Source organism: Dermochelys coriacea, chromosome 21 (genome assembly GCF_009764565.3).
Source record: "Dermochelys coriacea isolate rDerCor1 chromosome 21, rDerCor1.pri.v4, whole genome shotgun sequence".
Classification (NCBI taxonomy): domain Eukaryota; kingdom Metazoa; phylum Chordata; order Testudines; family Dermochelyidae; genus Dermochelys; species Dermochelys coriacea.
The window spans coordinates 3573975-3598771 of record NC_050088.1 but is presented as its reverse complement, the minus strand read 5'-3'; the positions used below and the strand labels follow the sequence as shown (position 1 = coordinate 3598771).

Genomic DNA, 24797 nt, shown 5'->3' with positions numbered 1-24797 from the left:
TCGTTCACCTGCGCATCTACCAATGTGATATATGCCATCATGTGCCAGCAATGCCCCTCTGCCATGTATATTGGCCAAACTGGACAGTCTCTACGTAAAAGAATAAATGGACACAAATCAGACATCAAGAATTATAACATTCAAAAACCAGCCGGAGAACACTTCTATCTCTCCGGTCACTCGATTACAGACCTGAGGGTGGCTATCCTTCAACAAAAAAACTTCAAAAACAGACTCCCACGAGAGACTGCTGAATTGGAATTAATTTGCAAACTGGATACAATTAACTTAGGCTTGAATAGAGACTGGGAATGGATGAGTCATTACACAAAGTAAAACTATTTCCCCATGTTATTTCTCCCCCCCACCCCACCCCCCACTGTTCCTCTGATATTCTTGTTAACTGCTGGAATTAGCCTACCTTGCTTGTCACCATGAAAGGTTTTCCTCCTTTCCCCCCCCTGCTGCTGGTGATGGCTCATCTTAAGTGATCACTCTCCTTACAGTGTGTATGATAAAACCCATTGTTTCATGTTCTCTGTGTGTGTATATCAATCTCCCCTCTGTATTTTCCACCAAATGCATCCGATGAAGTGAGCTGTAGCTCACGAAAGCTTATGCTCAAATAAATTTGTTAGTCTCTAAGGTGCCACAAGTACTCCTTTTCTTTTAACTGGATCCCTGTATCTCCTGGTGATGAATGCCGCCACAACCAAGCTAAGACAGGACTTCAGAGCATTGGTACCTAAATAAAAGCAGTACCATATCCGTCAGGGCCAACACTGACTAATGGACTAAAAGGAGGCTTAGAAATCAGAGACAGGTCCAAACTGTAGAGCTGAACACTGCAAACCTTGAGGAAGCCTGCATCCGATCTGACTCCAAATCTGTCACTGCCCCGGACAACCACTGCATATGATAGAACCAGTCAGGCTGCCCGTGCCTGTGACAAAATGCAATGTCCTTCATTCTGAGTGCCTAGCCCATATATCAAAAGGTGGTCTTGTGGTCAAGTCACTGTACTTGAGACAGGTGGGTTCAACTCCTACCTCTGCCACACACTGCCCGCGTGACCTAGGGCAAGTCACTGAATCTTCTTTTGCCTCAGTTTTCCATCCATGGAATAGGGCTAATAGTCTATCACAGGGAGGTTCTGAAAATAAATTCATTAACATTTGAGATGTCAGGGAACCACATATGTCTGAGCACCACTGATGTGAAGTACTTAGGGCCTGTTCTGATCTGTTTTGGTGGGAGCTGGATCCGGGCCTTAATCCCCCAGGTAAATTGTGACAGAAATTATTATTATTATTTGTGTTATCATAGCACCCGAATCCCATTGTGCTAAGCACTGAACAAACACAGAACAAAAAGACAGTCCCTGCCCCAAGGAGCTTGCAATCTAAGTCTTGTACTCATTTTCCTAGGGGTTTCCTCTAATGGCCCCTTCCAAAGCCAGATTGGTTACCTTGGTGGCAGCACACTAGACAGCTTGGACAGCACTGCTCGAAAAGGGTCAAAGTGTCCTGTGTGCTCTCCCCATTACATCTGGGGATCCTAAGCATTAGATGCCACATACCAGGGTGATTCACAACCTGATAAGGGGATGCGAAATCCCAGCCTACCATAAAAGGCAGAGTGTTGCAATTCTGTGGCACAGACAGGGTGGAGCAGAGAAACATAGACAGACCCAAAAGCAGCTCAAAGTCTATCCAAAAAATGTTTTATTCCACTCTCCGCCTTCTGCCCCAGGAGAACACAGACAGGCAGTAAACAAGCACCTGGTTAGTCAGGCTCTGCAGGCTGAAGCAGGAGCAAAAGTGAGGAATAGCCTGATTTCAGGAAGCTAGAACAACATCTGCCAGTGTAACAGAACTAGGGTTTCAGGTGTAGGATGGTCCAGGGATGAGAGATCCAACCTGGGAATCAGGAGAACAGAGTTCAACTCCCTGCTCTACCGCAGACGTGTGCAATGTAGAAGAAGTCACTTACTCGCTGTGCCCTCATCTGTAAAAGGGGAATAATAGGCCTGCCTGCTAAATACTAGTGAGATAAGGTGGGTGAGGTGATACCCTTTATTGGACTAACTGCTGTTGGTGAAAGAGACAAGCTTTGTAGCTCGAAAGCTTGGCTCTGTCACCAACAGACTTGGTCCTATATAAAGATACTACCTCACCTGCCTTGTCTTTCTCATATCCTAGGCCAACCCTCCTTGCACAACACTGCAAATAATATTCCGTAGCAGGGAATAAAACATATTAAAGACTAGGGGAGCATAAAAGTACCTAAAACAGACAGAATTGCAGCACAGTCGTGCAGTTTTTATTTATTTATTAATTAAGAGGGAGCATCCATGGGCATAGGAGGGGATTGGAGGGACACAATGCCAGACAAGTTTTAAATTTTTTTTTATTGTCTACAGCTGCACTCCCGCATGCTGAGGTCCCTTCAGCTCCTGCAAGCTGAGCAGGGTTGGGATCAGTCAACCCCCAGATAACTGACCTTCAAGGAAAAAATGAGTAACATCAGGAAGTGGTTTTGGTGATTCAACAGTGAGTGCTCTGTCCTCTTAATCAGCACAGAGACGGTACCCAAGGTTACAGATAGAGCACCCATGTTCACGTTTCAGAGTAGCAGCCGTGTTAGTCTGTATTCGCAAAAAGAAAAGGAGTACTTGTGGCACCTTAGAGACTAACAAATTTATTTGAGCATAAGCTTTCGTGAGCTACAGCTCACTTCATCGGATGCGTTGCTGCCAATGGGACATCGATTTTAAAAGACTCCACCCATGCTACGCTAGCAACAGCCAATGAAGATGCTGCTAGTTTGGGGTCAACCACAATGTGGAAGGGCCACATTGGCTTGAACATAAATGCTCTACAGCCCGTTGGCTAGGAACTAACCTCCCAACAGAGACAACTGATAGAGCGAGGGGCAAAAGGATCACTCACGCTTCTAAGAGACACACACAACTCTCTTCTTCAATTAACACTCTCTGCAGTACATTGCGTACTGGCCACACAATATCACTGCATCCTGCCCAGCCCAGGTGAGAAGAAACAGATGTAGGTGCCACAAGTCCAAATTCTGTGATTAAATCTAGAGCCGGATGTTTATTGGCAAAGTTAGAATCCCTGGCAGCAGAGCTGGAAAAGCCCAGCACTGTACCTCCCAAACCAACTGAGTATCAATGCAGCAGAACCCCCTGGCTTGAAGTGGTTTCTGTCATATGCAGGGTTTACACTTTGGTTCAATGGCTCTCAGTACCCCTACTGTGCAAATTGTTCCAGCACCACTGCCCTGAGCACACACTCCACAGCTAGAGCCAGCATAAACCCGGGTCCAAATTCACCAATTTCAGTGATGTTATACAAAGGATGAATTTGGCAATGACTTTTTTTTTTTTAAAGTCAGTGGGAGCCAAAATTCATGAGCATGTGGCTACTCCATGAATGGCTTTGTTTTAATTAATTTATTTTCTCTTTCTGATTCAACTTAAAATTATTATTAGAGACTAGAAGTTTCAAAGTCCGTGAAATAACATCAAAAGGAATAAACAAAAACTCTAGTTATGTAAGGAAATACTATCTGAGTCTATAGCTTTTGATACAGATCAGAGGTGAAGCCAGTTAAGTTAATACTGGGAAGTCTTGAATGATTGTTTTACATTATTTTTTGTCTAGTTTCTCTCCAGAGCTCCAAGTGGGACATAAGCTCAGTTGAATGACAAGGGATGAAAGAGTGACACAGCTGGAGAACAGCATGTGGGACTACTTAAGCCTCTCTTGAAAAAATCTAAAACCTGTTACTGTAGAAAGGATGATGGATATGTAGAATTTATATTAAACCATTTCAAAATGAAAAAATGCTGTAGTTTGATATCATCATCCATCAGAGGACCTCAAAGTGCTTTACAAATGGGGTGACCAGATAGCAAGTGTGAAAAATCTGGATGGGGGTGAGGGATAATAGGTGCCTATATAAGACAAAGTCCCAAATATCAGGTCTGTCTCTATAAAATCAGGACATCTGGTCACCCTATTTACAAATGCTTATTGATCCTCACAAAACTCCTGCCACATAGGCAACCATCATCACATTTTACACATTGGAAAAATGAGGCAGAGAGGTTAAATGATTTTCTCAAGGTCACAGAACAATTCGTTGACACAACTGGGACTGGATTCCAGTAGTCCAGATTCCCAGTCTACCCTGCTCTAACTACTAGAGACCACTTCCTTCCCAGAACTGTGACTAGAACCCAGCTATCTTGACTCCCAGCCTGCTCCTTGAAGTACTAGGCAGATGTAAAACACAATCCCCCAATCATCAGACCACTGTTTGATGCTGTGATGTGACAGTTTCAGGTACTAGTATCAAAGCTGAGCTGCTAAAATGAAAAATGTTCCCTCCCCATCCAACCCAACTCCCTCGGCTTCTCTTCTTATTTTAAATAGAGCTGGTCAGGAAACTATTTTTTTTCCCCCTAAAAAAAATGTTGATGAAAACCAAAATTTTTATTTTTTTGTCAAATTTTCTTTGGCATTTCTTGGGTTTTCAGTGCCAGATGATCCTGGTTTTCTAATGAAAACCCAATAAATCTGAACAAAAATTGATGATTTCTATGAAAATATCCATGTTGTCAAAAAAATCGATTCAGCAGAAAACATTTGACCTGCTCTCATTTTACAGTCTCTTTTCCACTATCCAGGAGTTTATTCCAGAGGGCTGTGCTACATCTGGTTATATAGGCCAATGCCTTTGCTTAGGATTTGATTGCAGTGTGAGTCAGATATTGATAAATAGCCTCAAAAAGGAAGCATATTAGACCCGTTTATTTATTGCTTTGGGCAGACAAGCTCTGAAATGATCCACCCCTCCAGTTAGCAATGGCTCAGAAGGAACCACCGTTTGCCTAACTGGTCAATGTGAAAACATATTATTAAATATTAGTCAATGGATTATTTTGCAATGCAGATAAGTTATAATGGCGAGACTTCCCTACACAGAAAACAAGCTTGGGACTAGAGCTACTAGAAGAATTTCCATTGAAGTTTAAGTTCTAAAATCAAAAGTATTTTTAGTTAAATCTAATATCAAAAACCCACTTTTTACAATTTTCAAAAAACTGAGATTTTTCAACTTTTTAAAACAAATTAAACAAAATGAAACATTTCCATTTCTTTTTAAATTTTTCATGAAATATCCTTTTTAACCAACTCAACTTGGGACACAGATTAAACCAGTTCTGGCCCAGTCCACACCCAAACCTTCCCCTAAAAGCAATTTCCAAATGTTTACGTAACTCTTTGGACCCACATTTTTTTCCATTTTTATACCCTTCCAAGCTTCCTGATACCTTCCCTAACATTAAATAGACAATTTTAAATTAACTAGGCAGTCAGCAAAATATTCTTCACTACACTTTGTCTAGCATGTAGCTAAAGGAACAAATTAGAATGTGACTGTCATACGTGTCACCTTCAATAAAAATTCAAGTTAGTTTGCAGTGTGTATAATAAATCTGGGTGGATTTTTTCAAATTTTTAAATTTAAAACAAAAAACGGGAAAAGATTTTTTGTAGGAAAAAAGGTGAGTTTTCTCCCTCTTTCCCAAACAGCTGGTATATATAGTAAATAGTTTATAATCTATGTTCAAAATGTTTCGTTGCAGTCCAGTAGCAGCATAACATATATACCGCCAGTCAGATCTGATGGATAAGGGCATGGAGTAAAGCTGGTTGCAATTTTTCTGTTGACATTTTTTTCGTCTTTGACAAAAAATGGCTGTTTGACCAAAATGCACTTTGAAATTTTTCAGTTTCTTGACAAAATCAGAAATTGATTGTTTCTTCAATTGCGGATAAACATTTTCAGGTTTTCTCAAAAACTTAACATTTTTACTTTTGCTTGTTTCAGAGTTTTTATTGTACATATGTAATTCTTTTAAAGATTTGCTGAATTTCTGTTGGTTTTAGTTTTGTTTGCTGATTTTTCCTAAGTTTTCTGAGAAACTAAAGTGGTATTTTTTGATCTACTGTAGTTTGAGGATCAGTCTTTGAGGAAGGCAAGAGGCAGAAGTTCCACTACTGAATAACTCAGGAGTGGCATTAATGAGCATCATGTGAGAACCACATCCTGATCTTCCCCATCCACAAGAAATGGCTGGCCCAATACAGCACTTCATGGGAGGTTTACAGAGAACAAATGAGGGGATCCAGAGACGAGTTCTGCCTGCCAAACAGCCCAGGAGCCCAATTGAAATTGCAATTGTGAACAGCAGTATGGTTGACAATTGCCCATTTTCCACTTCTAAAAGCTGATTTGTACACACAAATGTGGGCTTTACACATACAATTCAGGCAGCCACTTTGGAAATCTGGGCCTTGTCTGTACAATGCTTCCGATCCCATCTTTTGCAAAAAGTGGTTTGCTTCATTCTTTTTGCACCCGTTGCCACTCTCAGAACCACAGACCACGTGACTTAGCCTGCTACCTGGCTTCCCTTCCAGTCCAGCAACTACATTTTCCAGACACTATTGCCTTTATTATGTAACTTCTACTCCAAGCAGGGAGCCATCAAATCATTTACCTACCTGAACACGTGTTTATTAGAGACAAAGTCCAAATGCATCTGACCCTTGTCCGTAATATGGGACATGTGGAACTGCGAGATGTGGCAATGGGCCCATCTACTTTAGCAATACAAGGATGAAAACAGTGCTGTGCAATATTTGGGGAAATTTCGCTATCTGGCAGAAAATGGGCACTTCCATATGTCTGACTGGGCTGGGTTTCTCCTGGAAATGAGATGCAAGATACTTGTCCAAAAACAGTATTTAACTGAATCGTATTTGAGAATTTCCCTCCAACTGATAAATAAGCAGGGCCGGATTTCCAATACACACATGCCAGGCTGATTTGTCTCTTTCTGATCTTGTTGATAAAGCTGTACCAGTTTAACTAAAGGTGGGAGGTTGTATTGATTTAGTGAAAGGTGCACCTTTGTGTGTGGACAAACTTCCATGAGTTTAAACCTGGCTTGTGTTGGGTTAGCTTTCATGGATGTAAGAGCCTTCAGTGCAAAGTTGCACCTGTTTAACTAAATCAATGCATCATCACATTTTTAATTAAACCAGTGCTTAAACTGAGCAGAAACTGAGGGTGTGTCCATCTGACAGTTCACTCCAACATCTGCTATTGCACAGAGGGACCAACACCTTCACTTCCTGCAGCACCCTGAAAGTTTCCCATCCAAAGCCTGACACAATGCTAGCCTGAGAGCCCTGACAGGATCACAGTGCAACATGGTGTGACTGCAGGCCTAGACAAGCACATGACATCTGATGTACTTGTTGATATCCCTTTAACAGTGCTGATGGCTGGACCACTGACGAAACCAAAGCAACATCACTAGGGCTATACTACAAGCTGTGGAATGTTTACAAACATAAAGGGTCACTAAAGATCAGCGCAAGGAACTCAGCACAAGCCTCGATGGTCAATATAACTTTACGACTCAGGATCATTAATGAAACAACAGATCAGCAGCCAGACCTATGTTCCTAATGCTCCATCCCTGCTGATGTGTCTGCAGGCATGAGCGACACAATGCACCTGTGGACTTTACTGCAGCAATAAAGATTACACAAGGACACTTTCCTCACCACACGGGTCTTTGATCACTGTTAAGGGCCTCCGGCATTTTCCTCTCTGGGACGGAGTGACAGGGTGATAAGTCCAACTTTGGCGAGAGAAAATTGCACCTTTAGATGATCCAAACAGGTCTGAAGTGTTGAGGCGTGCACTCATAAAGGAGGATACAGAGGTAGAGATGGGGTAGGGCCCCAGTCTGGGACTCTGCCTACACTGTGATTAAAAAAGTCTTGCAGCACTGCATCTTTGCCTGGGGCAGCTGATATGGGCTTGGGTTGCAGGGGCTATACAATATCAGCGTACGTGTTCAGGCTCCGGCTGGAGCCCAGGCTCTGAGACGCTCCCCCTCGGGGGTTTCAGAACCCTAAGTCTGAATGTCTACATTGCAATTTTACAGCCAAGCAGCCTGAGCCCCAAAGGCCCAAGTCAGCTGGATTTGTCCATATTCTCTAAAAAGAAAAGGAGTACTTGTGGCACCTTAGAGACTAACAAATTTATTAGAGCATAAGCTTTCATGAGCTACAGCTCACTTCATCAGATGTTGTAGCTCACGAAAGCTTATGCTCTAATAAATTTGTTAGTCTCTAAGGTGCCACAAGTACTCCTTTTCTTTTTGCGAATACAGACTAACACGGCTGCTACTCTGAAACCTGTCCATATTCTCTGTAACAGTTATGTCAGTGTGTCTGGCCCCCGGTGTGTCTAGTGTGTCTGGCCCATAAATATTGCTAGCTCTAAAAAATGTAATTAAAAAGCGCATGATTCATATTTATTTAACTCCATTTTCAGCAAGGTAATAAGGCTCCCTGTAAAGACAGTTACTGTGCTGTTCTTTGCTTGTTATGGTTTTGCAGCTTGGTTTCATGGCTGTTATTCACGGCCTTTAGCACTGGGATTTCCCCCCTTTTCTGTTATACTTATTTTCTCTCACCCTGAAGTCCAGAGTTCTACAGACTTGCTTTGACAAATCTTTCCCTTCAGACTGGCCGCTCATCAATTCCCAAATCTTTACAGAAGAGAGGAGATCAGTTCATTCTCCTCCTATGTTACAGAGCTCAGAATTCACCCTGCTCCTAAGTCCATAATAATTATCTTCCCAATTCCCCTTGCTATTCACTCCTTTTGATATTCTCCCTGCCACCTAATTAACACCCTGTTAAGTTTCATGCCCACAGGCATTAACATTAATTGTAGACACCAACCCTCTGCATGACACTCCTTCTCAAGCCCAGTATGCACACCAAAACTGCACCGATTTAACTAACTGGTTTCTAAAGGTCTGGTCTACACTTAGAAATTAGATCAGCCTAAGTAAGATACATTGCTCAAGGCTGAGAAAAATGTTGCACCTTGAGCACTGTAGCGAGGTTGACCTAACCCCTGGGGTAAATGTGACTAGGTTGACGTAAGAATTCTTCCATTGCCCTAGCTACTGCCTCTCGGAGAGGTGGATTAACTCCTGAACTACAGCTATGGAAAAACACCTTCCCTCAATGTAGGAAGCCTCTACACTAGAGCATTATTATGACAGCACAGCTACACCACCGGAGTACTGTAGCAGCTGTAGTGCAGCGATGCCCTGAACTGATTTAGCGCTTGTCCATCCAGGAAAGTGGTACTGGTATAACCTAAGGTGTGAATTTAAACCAAATACAGTTAAGATAAACCAAACGAAGCTGCTCTTAAACTGAAATAAGAGTGTCCATGGTTTGCACCAGTTTAAGCTGATTGGCAACAGGTTTCATTTAAAGAAAAATAACCCTCTTAAGCCAAAATAAGAGCAACCACACAGGGGTTTGCAAACTGATTCAAGTTAAGCTGGTGCAACTTTCCTATGCTCAGAAGGCCTCCGTTAAACCTGTATAAATGCCTTTGGCTGGACATTCAAATAAAATTAAGAGCGGCTAAAATTAGTTTAATTTAACATTAAGATCATTAACATTAGCCACTCTTAATCCAATTTAAGAGTGTCCACACAATGAGGTTGCATTGACTTAACTAATGTGATGTAAAAAAATATTTCGTAAAACAGATGCAATTTCTGGGTGTGATGCACTGCGGGATTGTTGCCAACTCACAGGATTTGACCACGAATCTCATGATATTTATTTGTTTTTCTTAACTGTGTCTTCAAGGGCTCAAGCATTATGTGAAAATCTCAGCTTTCTTTTTAAAAACTAAAGTGGCTGCAGAGAAAAGCTGAAGAACAAACCCTAAATGCTCAAAAATCAGAGGCAAGGGTTTCGGGGAGCCTGACTCATAGTTTTTGAACTCTTGGGATTGCCAATACAGTAATTAGCTTCTTGTTGCACCTACAATGTGGTAGGCACTGTACAAACCCAAAAAGGCAGAGTCACTTCCTCAAAGAGCTGATACAAAAAGCTATGACCAGCTCTCCCTTTCAGATCAGACTTTATTCCTTAAGGAGCCAGTACAGTCCTGTCCTGTCAGACAGTGGCTGTACAGCAGTTAACAAACAATCTGGTAAAATTTACAATGCCCCTGAACTTTCTCTATTTGCTGTCTCCTCACCCTTTTTCTCCGTAATGCTCACTTTTCAATGTGCCGAAGGAGAAAAAAAATGCCTTAAATGTAGTGACCAGCCGTAAAATGTGTTGCCAAGTTGGAGGAAAAGGTAAAGAATGTAAAAAGAAAAACCAAAGAGATCAGAAAGAACCAGCTGGTTCTTTAGCAACCTTTGCAAAAAATGCAGCAATTCAGTTTCAAATGCTCTTGTGCATAACATAACAGAGCAGTTTCAATATCATCATCTTTCAAGAGTCCTTTCCCTGACTGACCATAATGTGTTCCCAGCAAGCAGCACCAGCAGTCCTGGGAAGGGGGAGGAGAGTGTTACAATGGTGAAGAAACTATAGTGCTTCTACTACGTGCAGGATGTGTGGGGAAAGCATGTGAGTGACTCACTGACTAGCTCTTGCTCACATACTGAATGAACCTCTGGGCCAGAAATAAAGTTCCAGATTTCAGTAACAAGTGCTTATCTGCACATGCTGTATATTTACACCATGGCCCAGATCCTTGAGACTGGCTGTTTCGTGCCTGATGTAGGTCAGGGATGTGGATAGGGGGACAAGCCACCTTTATGCTCTTCCCCCCAATCACTCTTTGGCCCACGGTGTTGGCCCATGGATCCTCACGGCTACTCCAAGTTGCACTAACTGCCTGCAGCCCCAAGACCACGCTCCCTCCAGCCCTACACCGGAAGGTCTGAAGAGCAAGAGGAGGAGCCCTCAACTGGCTAACACTGCCTTTTGGGCTGCTTCATACAGCCAGAGTAGTTCAGAACAACTTTAAAAGGGCCAAGGGTCTGGTCTTGCACTGTACCGCTGCATTTGGGTGCACACAGAGTCAGTTTACAAAGTGGGATCCACACCCATGCCCCCACCCAGTGGCTCTGCTAGAACAATCTCTGACCCTGCTAGACATTACACTATTTTCTCAACGGAACTTCACTTCTCTTTCCACGATAATCAGCTGGACAAAATTTCCCTCTTAGCACCACAGAGTCTATCTTGACTCTGATATGATGTTCTCCCTAGCAAATCCACACATGGGGAGTGAGAACAGAATATCCACATTCAACACAACCATCTGAATCTGAGAGGAGACTTCTGCCCAAATTTCCCAAGCAGCTCTGGGGGATCAGAAGGCATAGCTCTTCCTGCCTCCTCTCGGCTTTAGCAGGTATTCAGACCTGGAGTCCATAGAGGAGTGTAAGGCTCTTTCAGGCAAGGAAGCTTCTGTACATTGCTCAGCATTCACTGGCCCAGTGGGTGACGTAATCCGCTTTACGCTGCTGATGCAATGCTCTTAGGAGCAGGCCGCAGAGGAAATGTCAAAGTTCTACAGACAGCGTCATGCTTCCCGTGAACATAATATAATATACTTTAGTTTCACACTCGTTTTGATAGAAAAGATTGCAGGCAACTGGCCTTCTTTTGGTTTCAGGATAGGAGAACTGAAGGCAAGAAACCAAATTCAGCAAGTGGGGTGGTGGGAGGCAGCAGAGAGAGAGAGAGAGGGTATGTCTACACTCCTGCCGCTGTAATCGCTGTAATGGAGATGCATCCTACTTGGACAGAAGGGTTTTTTTCCAATCAGGATTCAGTGTGGTTAATCCACTCTGAGAAGGGGTAGCTAGGCTGATGGAAGATTTTGTTATATGCAGCATTTAGTCCATGTTGTAACTGAGACAATCCATTTAATCATTCAAAGTGCTCAGTATTCAGCTGCTAGTTTTTGCTGCCTCTTTTCCTGCCCATGTTTTGCTGTATCCCTGGGCTGTGCAATTTCAACTATAAGGTACCAAAAAGAAAGAGATCAATGCATTCCCCAAGCCCCTACGTACCTACTGTAAATCAGGGGTTCTCAAACTGGTGGTCATGACCCGCTGAGGGGTTCTTAAGTGGGGGGCCATGAGCTGTCAGCCTCTCCCCCAAACCTGCTTTGCCTCCAGCATTTATAATGGTGTTACATATATAAAAAAGTGTTTTTAATCTATAAGGGGGGTCGCAGTCAGAGACTTGCTGTGTGAAAGGGGTCACCAGTACAAAAGTTTGAGAACCACTGCTGTAAATTACACTTTTCTGAAACACCAGGTCTCTCCCTGAACTTGAAAGTGGACAGAAGAATAAATTACCTTCCAAGGGCAATATTCCCCCTTTAACGCCACTGCTGCCGACTTCCCCAAGATCAGGGAGGGACATTACAATGTTTTTTTGCAGCTGTTTAGGAGAGATCGGGGCAGATTCCAAACCTTGTGCATGTCACACATCCGTCCCCCGAAGGGGGTTTATGATTCTGCAGCTGCCCCCGCCCCAGGCACGACCACCCCCGCCCCGCATCACGCAGACACACCAGCCAGCCCTCTCCTGCCCTGCCCGCCACGGGAGAGCGCCGAAACCTTTGCTACGCGACCCCCAGGCTCCAAGCCTGCCCAGAGGATGGATCCGGCCGGGAGGCTTCGGCCCCCCCCCGGGTGTGTCCGCTCCGCAGCTGGCGACCCCAGCCCCCGCAGCGAGCCTCAGCGCAGGGGGGCGGTCGCCCTGCTGGCTGCATGCTCCGGCGCCGTGCACAGCCCTGCTGGCAGCCAGCCTGCCTGAGCAAGGAGGGGCCGGCCCCGGGCGGGGAGGAGCCGCCAGCCACCCGGGCGATATAAGGCCGCGTGTGGCTGGGGGAAGCAGCTGCCCAGCTACAGCCGAGCCGAGAGCGGGGATCCCTGGCCGCGAACCCGCGGAGCAGAGCGTCCTGCGGTAAGTACAGAGGGAGCGGGCTGCGGCCCCCTGCCGCCGAGGGAGCCCCGGCTTATCCTGGGGGAATTTCAGACCCAAATGCCGGCAGTTACTATAGTTAGGGTGACCAGATGTCCTGATTTGATTGGGACAGTTCCGATATTTGCGGCTTTTCTTTTTTTAATGTGGGCTCCTGTTACCCCCCACCCCGTCCCGATTTGTCGCCCATCTGGTCACCCATGTCTGGCAGTTCTTTAAACTCCGCTTTGCAGCGGGCACTGGCCGGGATGAGCGCCCCTGTGGATGGGGCTGGAGAAAGGCCCAAGGGGTCACTTTTGGGTGAGGTTTCTGGGCTGCCCATCACCGCGTAGCTGAGTGTCTGCATTTTCCTGAACTAGACACTGGGCAATGACCGTGTTAAGAGGGGCCCTGCCTGTGCCCGGGCTCTGGGCAGCCTACACAGACTCCACTTTCTCTTGGAAGCAGCCCTGCTGAATGCAGAAGGAAGCAGCTCTAGATAGCAGCTGATGGATATCTGTCTTTTTTTTTTTTTTTTCTTCCTCTCTTGCTCTTCAGGTTTTGTGACCTTCCAGGTCTGTGGCCCGAGATGGGGACCATGCAGGAGCTGATTCCCTTTGCCAAAGAAATGCTCAGCCAGAAGCCCAACAGAAAGATGGTCAAGATCTATATGCTGGGCAGCCTGCTGGCTTTCTTCGGGGTGGTTATTAGCCTGGTGGAGACAGTCTGCAGCCCTTTCACATCTGAAGAGCAACTACAAGAGGAGGAGGAGGAGGAAAAGAGACCTCCCCCAACAAAAGAGCACACTGTCCCCCAGAAACAGAGGGATTTGACCATGGAGAAGAGCAAAGAGCAGGATGTAATGCAGAGGAACCTGGTGATCAGGCAGCGTGCATCCTAAGAGAGACTGCCCAGTCAGTGATAGGCCTGCACAAGAGACTGCTGCCCTGTTTGATCTCCAGGTGCGGACTCCAGGGAGAAGAGAATCGACACTGACTGCAAACACAAGGGACTCTAGAGAAGTGACTTCTATTTGCTGCCATGCAGCAGTTGAAAAATGCCACCCATTGAATCTGTACCCTTTTGTGGTATAAACAGGTGTAACGTGCCTGGCATTTTGCACCAACATGTTTTTTTATTATGAATAAACTTTACAAATATATTTTGCATTATAAATAAATATTTTATACATTACCAAGCCTCTTTCTTTTGTCAGTCTTCAAAGAGGGATGGAGTCTTAATTCAGCTAAAGTTATTGAAATAAATTCTTCGCAGCAGCCTAATGCCTCCTACTGGGTGGTGTTTATCAGGGCACTTAGGGAAGTGTCCGAAGTTTGGCAGTGAAACAGTTGCTGAATGCTGTCACCTTCCAATTAGTACAAACACGCACTCAACAATGTGAGAGCTTGTTTGTTTTTCTTCTCCCCTTTCGTTTTCTAAAGCTTACAGGTTAGGAGTTCTTTCCACCATCCCTCTCCCAAAAATAATGCACTGACTTTTTTTTATACAAAACCAATAGTGCTCACATCCTTGTATTTACAATCATACATACATAGGTTGGTTGGTTTGGGTTTTTTTTTTTTTTTTTAAGAATGGAGGTGGGGGAATGTAGCCAGATGTTGATCTCTTGGTACATGGGTGTAAATGCAGAAAGGGAGATCTGGCCCACTCTGTCTTATTTCTAACAAGCTGCAGGACTAATGAAAAGAGCCCGATCCTGCCTTCATTCATGTTTATGGCAAAACGCTCAAGGACATTTATACCCACCTCTTACATAGCACTTTTCAGTACCATTATCCCCATTTTGCAGAGGGGGTAACAGACACAGAGCAGTGAAATGACTTGTCCAAGGCCGCCAACCAGGCCAGTGGCAAAGCTGGGAATAGAAATCACGTCTTTGAGTCCCCATCCAGTGCTCTACCCACTGGGACACACTGTTCTCACCAGACTGTCCTATGGTCACAATTTTCCTGCAATTTCTCACCTGCATGGTCTTGAATGCAGCACACTGTTAGCACTACATGCTTTAATTAACAAGCGAGTAGGTTAACCGTTTCCACTGTCCCTTTAAGAAAAAAAAAGGTTGGTGCATATATGCTACATGGAACACAATGCTAGCAAACTCTCCCATTCAGAAGTCAATGGGTCATCTAACTATGGGAGGGACAGTTTTAAATGTTGGTTTCTACTTGATAGAAGTTAGAAGCTGCAGTGTTATCTCCAGTGCCCCCAAGGAGACAGGGTAAACATTACGTGCTGTATATAGCATCAGGAAAACACACAAGCAATGTGCCTCTGTCTAGCCCCAAGGGGAAAAAAGATCCCTTTTCTAATTGCTACAGAGGACAGGAGATAGTGGAAACAAAAAAGATAAGAAAACTGGAAGGAACATGCTGCTCTCACTAGAAAGATCCTGTATGGTTTCTAGATGCTAGTGTTATTTTAAGAATAAAAACATTCATCAACTTCACCCTTTCATCTGTGTAACCAACACCTGCTGTCAAAAAGGGCACATTATTTGGGGAGAATGTCCCTGAGCCTGTAAAAATGTCATATTCTGAATTGAACACAAGGGTGCACATACATTTTCCATCTGGGGAAAAAACTGGGATAGAAGTCAACATAAAATAGCACTTGAGAAATATTGTGTTTTATGTGCCAATCAAGTATTACTCAGGGTTTCAATTTCCCAGACAAGACAGACATGGGCCATTGCCTCATTCACTTTACTGAATATTGCATGTGCAAAGGTGATGGCACAATTTAGCCTGAAGAAAACAGCTGAACCATGTCCCTGAATAACGCCAGATCAAGGACATGGATAGTTTTGCAGCATACGTGGATCCTTACGCTGCAGAAGCCTTGTCCTAGTGGAAAGAAAAACTTTGGGCCCATAGTCCAATCCCCTTACTCACCTCGCTGCCCAGTCATGTACCTTACTTCAGAAATAGTCTCATTGAAATTGATTTTTGTTGTGTTTTTACAGATCCAGTGGGGCCCTGAGCTATGGTTGGGGCTCCTACAGGCCACAGGTGTGAATTTGATTTAAGTAAGAAGCCAACTGGATCTTGACTTTGTTCAAGCCTTTTTGGCTTCAAACTCTCTCAACATCTTACTCATTCACAGGACTAGACCAGCTTCACAGGTTACACCTGGTGCAGGACAATAGGGAAACCTAGAAAATGAAGAGAAACATTTCTTCTTTGCTGTCATGACAGGAAACCTCTGTGATGCAGAGTTCAAAGGCTTTGGATGAAGCCTCTCTGTTGCATGACCTGAATTTAATATGAGCCAGCGATTATTTTTTATCATCCTCCAACTCTGTGCAAAGGGGCATTTCATTTGGTCTGGGATGACTGGGAGAGGGTAATCCTGTCCTTCCACCCGCTCCCCCTTTGAATAAAAATAGAGTTATCTAATTTCAGGGTTTATGAGCTTAAAGCAGAGAGATTTGTGCAACTGTCAAAATAGCTGCACTTTAGGCAGCTAATGGGATTAGACAGCTAGAATAGTCTTGACTACACCAATATGTCTAAAATCGTCTGAGCAAGTCCTTCCTTCCAGTATGCAGCCTTCTGATCTACCGTGATCCTGGAGGTCATCCCCTTACAAATATTTCCCCCAAAGGTCAATCTGAAAAATCAGTTCTGTATCTCATTGATTCTGCAACAGGAGTTTGCGCTTAATGCACAGAAAACTGTGGCTTTCTACACCCATGCAAATTAGGCAAGTGTCAGTGGCTAAACTGCTGTGCAATAATGCCCGGGCAAAGTTTAACATCAAGCCATGTGTAGTAGTTCCAGTGCTTGTGAATTCAAAATAATGTCATGGTAACAGTGGTGGGTTGCAGGAATCACCCAATAAAGAAAAGCAGGTTTCAACAAACCCCTCTTTCTACATTATGGCTGGAATTTTCAAAGTGGCCTGTCATTTTGGTGCTTCAGTTTTTGAATCCCCAACTCAGGGTACCTAGCAATTTAATGCACCTTAACTCTTGGATTCAAAACCAGGAATTCTTGTAATGTTTTGGGGCTATACAAATAGCCCAAACACTGTCATTTGCAACTAAATGCCATAAGCAAATTGTATCTGTCAGATACAGAAGATAGAGTGTTGTATCTGCATCATACATGTCCATTTGCAATTTCCAAAAAGAGAGAGTTTTTTTTATTAATGTGGGCTATTGGGATATAGCTAAGAGCACTGGGATGGAATTGATTAGAGGGACATGTAAGCTCAAACTCAGAAAAGGCTTCTAATGGTGATGTTTATAGTGTGAAATAATATCACTTGGACCATTTGAAATTGGACTGTGCTAAAGCATTTGGGGCTAAGCTTTAGGAACAACCCTGCATTGTCTAAGGGATGAATGAATCCCCTAATATGGAAGATGTTAATTTCTATTATTCTGTTCCATTTAGGACAGATCTAAATTCTGCTTCTTCTAAGCAATGAATCAGGAAAAATCCCCTGGCACGTTACATCCCCGGAAAATGCAGCTGGAGTGAGATCTGGTGTATGGCTTCCCCCAGGCTCACCATGCACATCTCAAAAGAGGTTATGTTAATGCTGAGACTTTACTCAGAATCAGATCTTGGTAGCATGATAGAGCTGAACCCTGCCGCAGGCACCATGACCTTCTCTGACCTGCCAATGCACCGCAAGAGTATGGGAGGTTTGTTTTTTTAGAAATGCCTAACTTGCTATTTGCAGGTTGGGGTCTGCTTGGTTCAAGGGCCTCCCAACTAAATTTAGGACTTCAGCAATCAACAACTCGAGAGAAACAAGCCAGGTTTTTTTTCAAGGGCACAGGGAGCGTGGCCAGTTGCCAGGACTCCTCCAGGCAGGCTGTAGTCAGGGTCCTGGAGATTATCTTTCCCAGGAGTGAGTTGGGTTAGGTCACCCAGCAGATATGAACATCACAAACACACTGTTCCCCCTGTACTAGCGATGTGCAAACTCTGATAGTACTTGTACATGGGGACTCTCACTGAGACCTTTGAACAGGAATAGCACCTGAAACCTTCCCCAAGCTCACCTCTACACAGGCCTTCTCACCTTCTCTGCTTAACACACATCTCCACACCATTTGTCAAGCCTGTCCCCATTTGGGCTAGGGGCGTTTTGCTGCTTCATTAAACCAAGATTTACCACATAACTGGGATGAGGCTTGACACTGGAATGAGGTTTGTCAATGACGTGAAGTGGTCCGAGGAGTGGAGTGCCAGTCCCTTTGGAACCGTACAGGCAGAGCTGCTCCCAGACTTTCTCCCTGGAGAACTAGCAAGGCAAGTCAGCTTTTCCCAAACTCCAGGAGCACTCTTCTAGGGGCCAGAACACCTTCTACTCTCTGTCCCATCACCTGAACATTGCACCTAATCCAACTGCTGCCCCTGCAATGGCTTCACACTGCGGCTGACCGGTCCCAAAGCACAAGGCCCTCAAGGCTCATAAGAAACACAGTGACTGCTACTGAGCCCAAACCTCTCGGATACACAGCAGATTCCCATGCACTGGTCACTGCATTTGCACTATCAGATACTGTCCAGCTACTTGTTTCCCCAACTTGCTCTTTCATGGTTTCGACTGAGTTTCCCAAATCACCTCTGGAAGCATCCAGCGGCTCAGGGGACTGAGTGAACTGATGGTCATCTCAGGCAGACGTGTGTTTGAGAAAACACAATCAGCTCCCAAAAGGCAATGGTGCAATGTTCCTCGTGGCCATACTCATACATGGCATTGCACGGTGATGGAGCTTGGGCTCACATACACGACAGGGTGGGGAAGGCATTTGAGGCATGGCTGGCCTCTCTTGCAGCCCTACTGTCTACGCTGACCCTACAGTTAGACCTTCAACTACACAAGCACATTTAGAACATATTTTTCAATGCCAATGCAGCTGCACCAGGGCTGGCAAGGGTACTTGTGTGCACAGGGCTCAGATATTTCCAGCATGGGGTTCCTAGGGGCAGCTACCCTGATGCTGAAAAACAAACACTAAGTTGTCTTGGGAGCTCAGGTTCCATGGTCCGTTCAGTCCTGACCCCTGCTAACACTGCACCAAGTAGTGCCCTGGTGATGCACACCTCTGGCCACTCTGAGTTGCACTGTACCTGCCTTTTGTTGAGTAATGATCTAAGGCTCGATTGTAACCAATAATGACCAGGAAGTGACATGCCTGTGTCCCATTCCCAAAGCCCAGGACAGCCTCTCTTCAGTAAGCACCGAAAGTTTAGCTGGTAACATCAGCTTTTTTTTTTTTTTTTATGATGAAACAGAAGCAAAGCTGCTTTTTTTAAAAAGCCATTTTAATTTCTGCCAAACTATTGAGAGCCCATCAGTTTTGCCTTGCATGCATAAACCGGACTGCATTTTTCTCCTGTTCACTGTATTTGCCTCTAATACTCAGGCCAGGGGTGGCTTGTGTAGGGAGGGAAGCTACAGCAGATATGATCAGCTTCACTGATCATCCAGCAGGACATTTAAAAATGCACCTTTCAATTTACATTAAATCCTCTTTCTAACGTGCTGTGGGTCTCAAGGAGTGGAAGCATCCCCTGTGCAAATGGCCAGCATAACATCTATGCACCACTTATTTCCTTCAAGTGGGGTATAAATTGGACTTAAATGATACAGACCTGACCCTCTGCACCAGGATGCATTTCTCCAAAGGGGAACAAATACAATAATGCCGCTGAGGTTGGTTCAGAAGTGGCTGCGTATTCTGCACGTTGCCAATATGCTCACTTCAAGGGCACTCTGCACTTGCTCTCATAAATACTTTACTATCAGGTTGCTGGTCTTTGGCTATGTGTTCTGCATACCTCTGGGCTAATTTAGAAGCTACGGGCAATAAAGGGAATGAGAGAGGTGGTGCCTTGCACACGTGTGCATGTTCGAAATGTGACTAATAGTTATAAGATCTGCCCCTTTGGCAGGCCTTCTCAACCAAGGAGGGTGTGTTCATAGCAGCAGCAGCAGAAAGGAATGAATAACATTCTACATTTGGAGAGCAAACTTTGCTGCCTCAGTTTGGTCTCCAAATAAGTGAAACCGAAGTCTTGTTCCTTGGCAAAAGGGAGATGGTGGCTGTTCAGTGCAAACCACGTTCCAGCTACCAGTGAGTGAAAGGGACAATGTGCTCTGAGTGTAACAGAGCTGGCTGGACATATCACTTTTCCCCTTGGGAAAAGTTATTGAAAGCAAATTGTTAAATAGTTCACAGCAAAAAAGTTAGCGAAGTGCCATTTTCCACTTCAATTTCAATGGAAAATTCTCTACCAGTTCTAGAGCATAGTCCTGCATGCCGGAGTCTAAAGAATCCACAGTGGGGTGGGCTTCTTGTCAGTCTTTCTGCTTCCATCCTTTCCCAGGCCATCCTAGGACCTGACGACCAGCCCTGAGGCCTTGTAAGGCTCACAGTGAACCTGAAGCGTCGAGCTGATCAAAAGCTGTAAAAGAAATCATGCGGGGATATGAGGAGGCCTCTTCCGGCAAACACAGGCCAGGGACTTCTGGGTTCTAATCCCAGTGTGGACACCAGGCCCTGGGCAAGTCACTTCCTTTATCTCTGCAACCGTTCCCCCGGTTTTGCAAAATGAGAAATAGCAACACCTGTTAATCCTCCCAAAGCACCTGAGAGCCAGACAATGTCTGTACCATACACTGAGGGTGTAAATAGCTACAGAAGGGCCTATTATGTTTAAGGAGGGTGTTAGATTTCAGGCAGCACTCAATCCCCTCCCCGTGAGTACCTCCAGTTATACAGGGGCTAGGGGACTGATGAGTAGGTACCCATTGTCCCCACTCAGCCCCGCTGTACCCTCTGGCAGCACCCCAAGTCCACCTGGGCATTTGCACTGGGTGGAATGCTGCTCCCAGTCAGCGGGAAGGGGACTGAAGAAAGACCTGGTGACAGAAGGACGGCTGCTGAACAGTAGCGTTTCCCTCAGGAAGGCAGCATTAGCCCATGATCCACCGTGCAGCCTTTGATTCCCCCTATCCAAGAGCGACCTGGGAAAGAGCATGTTAATTACACTATCAGATGACGTTAAACCTGGGGGGTGTTGTGAACCCTAGTGAGGACAGAGGACCTTGAGAAAAATGGGCAGGAAAAATACATAAGACAGAACATCAGGTGATACACTTTATGAAATGCTACTAAACTTTTATCTTCAGAAAAGGCTTCCCCCCGTCACCTCCTCCTCACCAAACACCCCCAGCAAAAACAGCCTGAAACCAACAAGTCAAAGAGCCAAATAAACAACATTTAAAAAACCTCTACCCAAGCAAAGTTTTTACCCTGAGAAGGGAGAAGAGCCAGAGACTCCATGGAGCTCACTACGGACATCGCTATTGATTTTATACCGAAGGCGATCAGATAGCATGGTGCTGGCAGCGGTGTAAAACCTGCCATTAGATAAAGTGTTCTTATTCCCCAGGGGATTGGTGGGGGCACTAAGCCACAGATGCCAAGTGGGATGGAGAAACCTGGGATGGGTGACAGTCAGCAAATGAGGTGAGCTCCTGTTTCTGCGTAGCCTCCAAAACAGGCCCGTTTGATCTGGGACTGCATCACATACCCTGCTCTCCAGTGACGCCATGCCAGGAATACTGGGCTCAGTTCTGTGGTATGTAAATGTCTAGACAAAGTGAAGGGATGGAGGGATCTAGAGGAAACAGCGAGGACCTAAAACAGTTCAGTTTGACAAAATAATGGGCAGGTGCTAATCTTCCCTAAGTCTTGGAAGGGAGTACAGTACCACACCACACCACGGGGGGAGATGAATAATTATGTGGGCATTAGGAATAACAGGAGGCAATTAAAGAATAGGATATGTGGAGTAAATAGCAGGAAGGCAAAGCCTCTTCAGTGAGAGCCAGGCTGCAGAAGAACCTCCCAGGGAAATGATAGAGGATCCGTTGGTTCAGAGGCGTACAGTTAGACTGGATAAACCACTCAGAAGTGTCCTGTAGGGGACAAACCTGCCTTGCTGGAGAAGGACTGGGCCAGATAGGACATCTTCCATCTCTAGATCCCATATGTCTATGGTAAATCCAAATCACTAGTTCCCCACAGGTTTCCATACTAACCAATGCCATTAATGGTTTCTTCTGAAAAAAGCCCAGCAACTGGGAGGTGCTACAGAGGCCAGCAGCCAAGAGTCACGCCTTTTATTCTCCTGCTGAGTGTATTAGTGCCTCCCCCTGCCCAGCTGTTGCAATTAGTGCCAAAGCAGCCTCCAAGTTGGAGCTCAAAAGCAGCAGCAAATCTCAGCTTTGCAGGGAGGGGGATCAGATCCCTGTCAACTCCCCACAAGGGCCTCGGGACACAGTTGGGCAGCACATGAACCAAGAGGGGCTGTCAACCCTATGCATTACACCAGCCCTGCATTTTACATTGTTTGCACTGTTAAAAACGCTGTCAGCCCACAGCTCAGATTCTGAAGCCCACCCCAGTCCATAGTCTTCAGAGCTTGAGCCCCAGCCCAAGCTGCAACTTCACTGCACCATCTCCACAGCTAGTTTCAGAGCACTAGCACAAGCGCACGTCTGTCGACTTGGGCTGGGAAGCTTGCTGCAGACGTCTGTATAGACACACCCAGAAAGCAGTGGAGAATCAGGAGACAGGGTTGTACTCTTGGCTCTGCCAGGGACCTGACGTGAGACCTGGGGTGAGGAATTTCCCTTTTCTGTGCCTCTGTTTCCCCTCCCACCCTTTGCCTATCTTGGGTATTTAGACTGCGAGGTCTTTGGGGGCAGGGGCAGGCACGCTTTGTGTGTTTGTTCAGAGTTTTGCATGATGGGGATCTGAGATCAGCTGGGGCCACTAGATGCTACAAGTACAAACAACAATAGTACCTAAGAGACTGACTTGCCCATCCCACATAACATACGTATCTGGCCCCCCACCGCTGAATGCCTCACCATCTTGAACGTTTTTATCCTCAACACCCCCTGGAGAGGTACGGACGTGCTATTATCCCTGTTGTACAGAGGGGGAACTGAGGCAGGGAGAGACGAAGATACTTAGGGGCCTAACTCTCACTGCAATCAGTGGAAGTTAGACACCCAGAAACCTTTACAAATCTGGCCCTCCCTGACTTTTCCAAAGTCACACGAGAACCCTTCTGCAGAGCATCTCCCAGATCCTAGGGCCCTTGCCACTGGACCATCAGTCCTTTCCACAGGTGCTAGGTGCACCGGTGCTGCAGGTAACAGAGAGTTCATTCTTTTATTGTTCAGCCAAGAAAGTGAAGTGGCCAATTCCACGAACTCAGGGTTAGAACAAAAGATGACGACACAGGGGAAGTGGCAGTCTTTCCCAGAAAGCAATGACTTTTATCTGACCAAAACATGCTAAGTGCTTCTTTCCAGCAGAGGATAAGTTAAGAGTGAAGAGAAATCTATACTTTAAGACCAGTGCCCCACTGGCAGCCAGACAGACCCACTGAGTATATCATTAACCCAAATCACCTGTTCCTTCAAAGCTATAATGAAGCACTGTCCCTGGTTCATCCCTGGAGGGTTGCTTGTGTGTGCTGGGCTGCACACACAGACGCTGGTTTGTTATTGTAGGGTTGCTCCTGAGTGCTGAATTGCATCCACTGATTGGGTATGTTTGGGGAGGGTGTGGTACTTCAGGACGTATCCTCTTCCACACGGCCAATGAGTTAACCCGAGGTTTCTCTAAATAGATGTGGGGTGTGTACAATTTGAGACCCAGCCGGAGGGACCACAGGAACCCATTGAATTGTGCACCTGTAACTCAAAGCATCTTGCCTTGCAGACGAGGCTTTTATCCTTGTAAACGGAACTTTCCCCACCGCTTGAATGGACAGGGTCCAGAGACGTAATCTCGTCAGCACCAGAAGCCCAATCAGAGTGATGCCACAATCTTTATGTGCCATGGCACCGAGCCCAGAACCGCATGTAACAAGATGTACTGTACTGTCTAGGAGGATTCCAGAGCTAGAGCAGGGCTGACAGTAGCTTAAGCCGACACCTATTATAAGACCTCCGTAATCGACTTTACTGAGGCCTAACCCCCTGAGCCGTTGGCTGTCGCTCTGGAGTTCTCCTCAATTTTTCCTCTTTAATCTGAAAATGAATTGAGTGCTAGTGAAAGATGCTGGAGAGACTTCCCTGGAGAGCAAAAACCTGCATTTACCCACTCAACGGGGCACAGCATCAGGGCAAGTTTCCCAGCGCTGCCCCACTGCCTCCATCCTGAACTGGAGGAACCACACCTAGCAGGGAGTTCAGTCCAGACTCTCTAAAACCCTGGCTCCTCTGGTGAGAGAGCCAATTAGTGGCAGTCAATTAGACCACTAGGATAAAACAAGCTAAATTGAGAAAGTATCTTCTGAACAAACTGGGGCCTCCAGCTCAGCACCCACAAGGGTGACCCTTTGCTGAATCAAGGTCCTAAAGAGTATGTCTAAACAGGTGAGCCTCCCAGCCTGTGTAGGCTGACTCGTTCTAGCAGGGCTTGAGCTAGCATGCCAACAACGACAGTGTGGATGTTGCAGCTCAAAAGACAGCTCAGCCTCTCAAGCCCACCCACCCCCTTGGGTCAGAGCGTGGGTGGCTAGCCTGAGTCTCTGCCAGCGCTGTAGCATCTACACAGCTATTTTTAGCACACTAGCTCGAGCCCTGCTAGAATGAGTCTGCCTACACAGGCTGGGAGGCTCACTCCCCATCTGCAGTGTGGACACAACTAAAGTGTGTTAATTAAACCATATCCAGTCCAGAGCACTGCAACATTGAACCAATGCTCCCAACTGGCAGCTTTCATGGGCCTGAATTGCTTTCCTTTTGCCTGAACTACAATACAATTGCAAGCTCCTTCGTGCAGGGTCTGTGTCCTCT

At 45.5% G+C, this 24797-nt stretch overlaps 2 protein-coding genes across 5 annotated transcripts in view; one reads left to right on the top strand and one right to left on the bottom strand.

The window, feature by feature from the left end:
- The window catches only part of LAMB3 (laminin subunit beta 3), a 122477-nt gene that overhangs the window by 49707 nt on the left and 47973 nt on the right, over positions 1–24797 (bottom strand). Inside the window, exon 1 of one of the 4 annotated variants that reach the window (XM_043500653.1) lies at positions 12581–12760. The exons of 1 other annotated variant lie outside the window; for it this stretch is intronic. The gene's annotated coding sequence lies outside the window, so the exon portion shown is untranslated. Of the gene's footprint in view, positions 1–12316; positions 12385–12580; positions 12761–24797 lie in introns of those variants that run through there. 2 more of the 4 variants (XM_038379897.1, XM_043500652.1) reach the window with 2 other exon arrangements.
- On the top strand, positions 12795–14120 carry G0S2 (G0/G1 switch 2). The gene is made up of 2 exons (XM_038379903.1): positions 12795–12929; positions 13485–14120. Exon 2 carries the CDS (start codon positions 13516–13518, stop codon positions 13825–13827), a length of 312 nt encoding a protein of 103 aa, XP_038235831.1. The 5' UTR covers positions 12795–12929; positions 13485–13515; the 3' UTR covers positions 13828–14120.

Excerpts from the sequence above, each read along its gene's own strand:
- G0S2 (XM_038379903.1), top strand. The coding sequence starts at position 13,516 with ATGGGGACCATGCAGGAGCTGATTCCCTTTGCCAAAGAAATGCTCAGC.